The sequence below is a fragment of the Corythoichthys intestinalis genome, chromosome 5 (assembly GCF_030265065.1).
Source record: "Corythoichthys intestinalis isolate RoL2023-P3 chromosome 5, ASM3026506v1, whole genome shotgun sequence".
Lineage (NCBI taxonomy): Eukaryota > Metazoa > Chordata > Actinopteri > Syngnathiformes > Syngnathidae > Corythoichthys > Corythoichthys intestinalis.
The window spans coordinates 61,141,507-61,146,240 of NC_080399.1; the positions used below are offsets into that span (position 1 = coordinate 61,141,507).

At 44.4% G+C, this 4,734-nt stretch overlaps 1 protein-coding gene across 1 annotated transcript; it reads right to left on the minus strand.

The window, feature by feature from the left end:
• Nucleotides 1–641: 641 nt before the first annotated feature.
• On the minus strand, nt 642–2,912 carry slc10a3 (solute carrier family 10 member 3). Its single transcript, XM_057837739.1, has 2 exons — nt 2,657–2,912; nt 642–2,588 (listed from the first exon to the last, which is right to left on the minus strand). Exon 2 carries the CDS (start codon nt 2,478–2,480, stop codon nt 1,107–1,109), a length of 1,374 nt encoding a protein of 457 aa, XP_057693722.1. The 5' UTR covers nt 2,481–2,588; nt 2,657–2,912; the 3' UTR covers nt 642–1,106.
• Nucleotides 2,913–4,734: the final 1,822 nt, after the last annotated feature.

Consider the following 4,734-nt stretch of genomic DNA (forward strand, 5'->3'; position numbering starts at 1 on the left):
AATAAAAACGTGCAGTTACCATTTATGTTACGTAAATATGTCGAAGTACAATGCTAGTCTGTCAATGTACAGTAACAAGCGGCCGCCTGATGTAAACAGAGCTTTAACGGTGAAAATTCTTGTGAATAAATGCTTAAATCCCCGAATTCTTTGTAGATATGGACGTAAAACAGTCTCGATTCTTGGTTAAACGCAAAAAAGAAAAAAGAAAAAAATGCAGTTAGCATTTATTTTTCGTAAATATTGAGAACTATGATGCCAATGCAGAAGCGGCTAAAATTCTCCCATTGATTTTTTTTCACGTTTCAGAATGCATGATATGAAAAATATAATAATTACCTTAAATCCTCGAACAACTCCCTCCTGAGACAATACTTCCTGTTTGTAAGCGGTACAGCTTTTGTACTTTTGCAACAGAAATCCGGCGTTAGATCGCTGCGTGCGTGTTTGTGAATAGCTCCTCTTGATGTGGGCGGCCCCCTACTTGAATGCGAGGCGCAGTGCATGACCAATCTGACTCGTCAATACATTATGAATTCTATGGATGAGGTTCCCACCCCTAAATTGTACAGTATGCATTTTCATTTCCAATAAACGTTTAAGATTTTGGTTTCTTACACACAGACACTGTGTAAAGTTACTGCTGCTTTGACATGTTTTTATTGACTTGCTTTTTCTTCATTATTCAAGTATGTGGATACACAGATCCAGCAAACACGATAACAAATACTTTCAAAACATCATTACAGTCCATACAAAATGCCCACCCTCCTTGTGTTGACAATTCTCCCATCAACAGCTAAGACACATTGAACTGCTTGTAAACATGATACGAGTCAATCTTTGAATTTTGTTTAGAAAAGTACCTTGAGTAGAAAAATAGATTTATGCCATTTTCTTTTCTTGGTAATTGTAGAGTTGGAGAGAGACATAAAGAGATCAGGAGGGTATAAGGCCATTGGTTTTCATGAAAAATGTTATCTACAAAAAGACAGCTTGTCTTGTTCAGACGGAAAACCAGCAGGCATGCAAAACGGTATAAGCTGCTTTTTTCTTGTTGTTGTCCACAGGTAGATTTGGAACTTTCTGAAAAATGGCAGCTACAATCATGTTTCAGTTCCCGGGACAGCGGGCCCACACAACCAGTGATGAATGTAATATACCAGAACTATGAGAAGCATTTCCGTGGTGCTGCTGAGCGCCACAATGAAAGGAGCTTGCGACGCAAAGTCGGCTTCCGTCCGACGGAAGGACAGCTGCATGACGGCGAGAGCCAGCAAGCTGTTCTGGACGCCCACCTCGATGCTCACCGTCTTCCTCTGCGGCGGCGCCAGGCCCGCCGACTTAGCCAGAAGGGCCCCGACCGACAAGCCGAGCAAAGGCACCGTGGCCCCGACGGCGACGATCTGGGGCCTGACGTCGGCCAGTATGGAGGCGCCCATTTGATAGGCCATGAAGATGCCCCCGATGATGAGCGCGAAGCTGAAGGGCCTGATCAGTCCCAGCAAGACGCGAGTGAGCGCGGGCAGACGTAGCTTGACCAGCATGCCCAGAGAAATAGGGATGGCGATGAAGAGGAGGGTGCCCAGAATCTTCACGAAGGGGACGTGCAGCGCGGCGTGCACCCCCAGCAGACGGCCGTACAGAGCCGACGACAGGGGCATGGTGGCTGCCGCCGCCACCGTAGACACCAGCGTCATGGAGATGGCCAGGGTGACGTCTCCGCCGAGCAACAGGCTGTAAAGGTAACCCCCTCCGCCTCCCGGGGCGGAACACGTGATCACCAGGCCCAGCGAGAGCGCTTTGGGAAGCGCTGCCAGCTGAGACATGCAGTAAGCGTACAGAGGCATCGCCAAGAACTGACCCAGCGCCCCGAGGAGCAGAGGCACGGGGCTCTTCAGTAGCGCTTTCAGTACCTCCACCTCCACCTTGCACCCAAAGGCACACTTGTTGACAAAAATGAGGGGAAGCAAAGCAAAAAGTACGGGGTTCTCCGAGAAATGGGATAGTCCGCCCGACTTGATGAGTCGCGCGGCCGGGTCGTCGCTCCCGGGGGCCACCACGATGCAGTAATCCCTCCTCTCCTCGATCAGAACGGGCGTCGAGTCCCGCTCCTGGTCCAGCAGCTGGATGTGAAGCTGGGCCCTTCCCGGGAATCCCGAGCGGATATTGATAATGTAGCTCCTCGCGTGGCCCCCGCTTTGAGTCACATTCAGGATAGAGAGGACCTCCGGATCCAAGGAGCGCACTCTAACCGTCTCTTTCCAGTTCTGTCGACCCGACGGGCTCCCGTACTGGCTGGAGATGACTATAACCCCTTTGGTGTTTTCGGGGAATTCGAATTCCTGGGACGAACCGTCCCCAATTGTAAGATACCTGCTGCTATCCGCCGTCAAATTGGAAGGGGCGCTGACGGCCCACGCCCGGTCCGCTTCGCCGGTAACAAGGAACAGACAGCAGAATGTAAATAGCGTCCTCATTGTATTCTCCGACGGACGGCCGCGTTCGCCGCTCGTCCTCCTCTCTCCCCCCACGCCGGGCTGTTAGTATTCCGCCACCACAAACGATGTCATTGCCTCGCCTCCCTGCTGTAAAACGAGAGCGTTTGACGTCTCTACATCGCGTACGTTTCCCATTTTGTTTGCTGCCATCTTACCGGAACCGAAACATCACCCCACCCTGTCTCGCCAATGACGCGTATTTGACAGCGGGCGTCTCCAAACAGGAAATACAATCACTCGGGTTTCCCCTTTCAGCTGCTAAAAATGCCCGATTCGCTGCCAAAATGTCTAGCTCGGTTAGCCATCGACATCTCTCGTTATTCTTGTCTTTGTCGACTCGTGCGCTGCCGAAAATTGAAAGCAAAACCTCAACTCGTTTATGACATGAAACGTACAAGGAAGTATCATTTGTTCCGGTTTATACCTTACAAAATAAAACTACGTTTATTTTCCAGAATCAAACCGCGGTGAAAAACTCGAATTTATTGTACTTTGGCCTTCAGGTATTTTCATTCCATTTTCAAATGAAATACTAGGATTATCAAAACCAAAAACATGCATGCCTGTCATTATGAAACTATCACAAACTGTGTCGGAAAGTTTTTTTTTTTTTTTTAATTCGAATTTAGGCAAGGCAAATTTATTTATATGGCAGAATTCAACACAAGGCAATTAAAAGTGCTTTACATCATATAATCATCATATTTAAAAAAAAAAAAAAAAAAAATCACATTAAATCAATAGAATGTAAAGACAAAAACAATCGAAACAGGAAATAAAATTATACGTAAAAATCGCATTTAATCACAAATAGAATTAAAAAACAACAACAACAAAAACACTACTACTACTACTAAGAAATCAGCAATGGAGATAAAGCACAAAAGGAATAAATAGCAAATAGCTTGAAATACATAGACAGTTACTGTATGGATATGCTGTGCTAAACAAAAGTGTTTTTAGCCCTGATTTAAAGGACCTAACAGTTTGAGCATACTTCAGACTTTCAGGTAACTTGTTCCATTGGTGAGGAGCATAATAACTAAATGCTGCCTTACAGTGCTTTGTTCTTGTTCTTGGAACATACAGGAGACCGGTTCCAGATGACCTAAGGGGTCTAAATGTTTTATAGGAATCTAACAAATCAAGCATGTATTTTGGTCCAAAGCCAGTAAGTGTTATGTAGTATTTTATAGTCTATCCTTTGGCTCACTGGAAGCCACTGTAATAATTTCAAAACCGGTGTAATGTGGTCCAGTTTCCTCGTATTTGTGAGGAATCTGGCTGCAGCATTCTGTACTAGCTGCAGTTTCCTGATCACATCTGTCTTCTCCACATTTAGCTGGAGAAAATTCCGGCACATCCATTCATTGATTTGATGAATGCATTTACTCAGGGAGACTAAGGGACTATAATCATGTGGGGACACAGAAATGTAGAGTTGTGTGTCATCTGCACAGGTGTGATAGGAGATGTCATAATGTTCCATAATCTGAGCTAGAAAACAAATTTTAACCTTCAGGCTTCAGGGGGAAAAAACATCATATATTCTCATCAGTTTATTACTTTTTTTTTTTTTTTAATGCTATTTATTCTTGATTTCGGTGTATAATGTTTCTGATTGGAAAAATGCAAATATAGGTTTGTTTGCAAACTTTTGCTTGTGAATAAAAAAACAGCATAAAGAATTTAAAAAAAATATTCAAAACAATTATCTCCGGGGTAAGTGTAGTACAACAAATAATGTCTTTCAGATTCAAATTATAGGGGCCAGTAGAATCATGAAAAAAATAGTGTCATTAAGGGTAACTAGCTACCGTCGGGCTGAGATGACGAGGTGGACTAAGCTGCGGAGGGCGAAATCAATCACAAAGTGCTCCAAATGGAGGGGGAAAAAACAAGATGACTGTGAAAACTAAGAAAAAAGACCGACATGCGCTACATGGGTGGGAAAAGAGAGGGAGGGAGACAGAGATTATTCATACACAAGAGGTAATGGGGAACAGGTGGAAAGAATAGGTGATTCAGTGACATGAGGAAATTCAATATTAAACAGGAAATGACACGACACACCCCACCATGACGTGACAGCACAAAAGTCACAACTTTGCATTTCCTCGGCGAAGATCAGTGATCATGATTAGGATTTAATTAGGGTGCAGTTGATAAGTACCTGAAATTCCACACACTGTGTTTTGAAATGTACTGTAATAAATGACAAAATCATGTATTA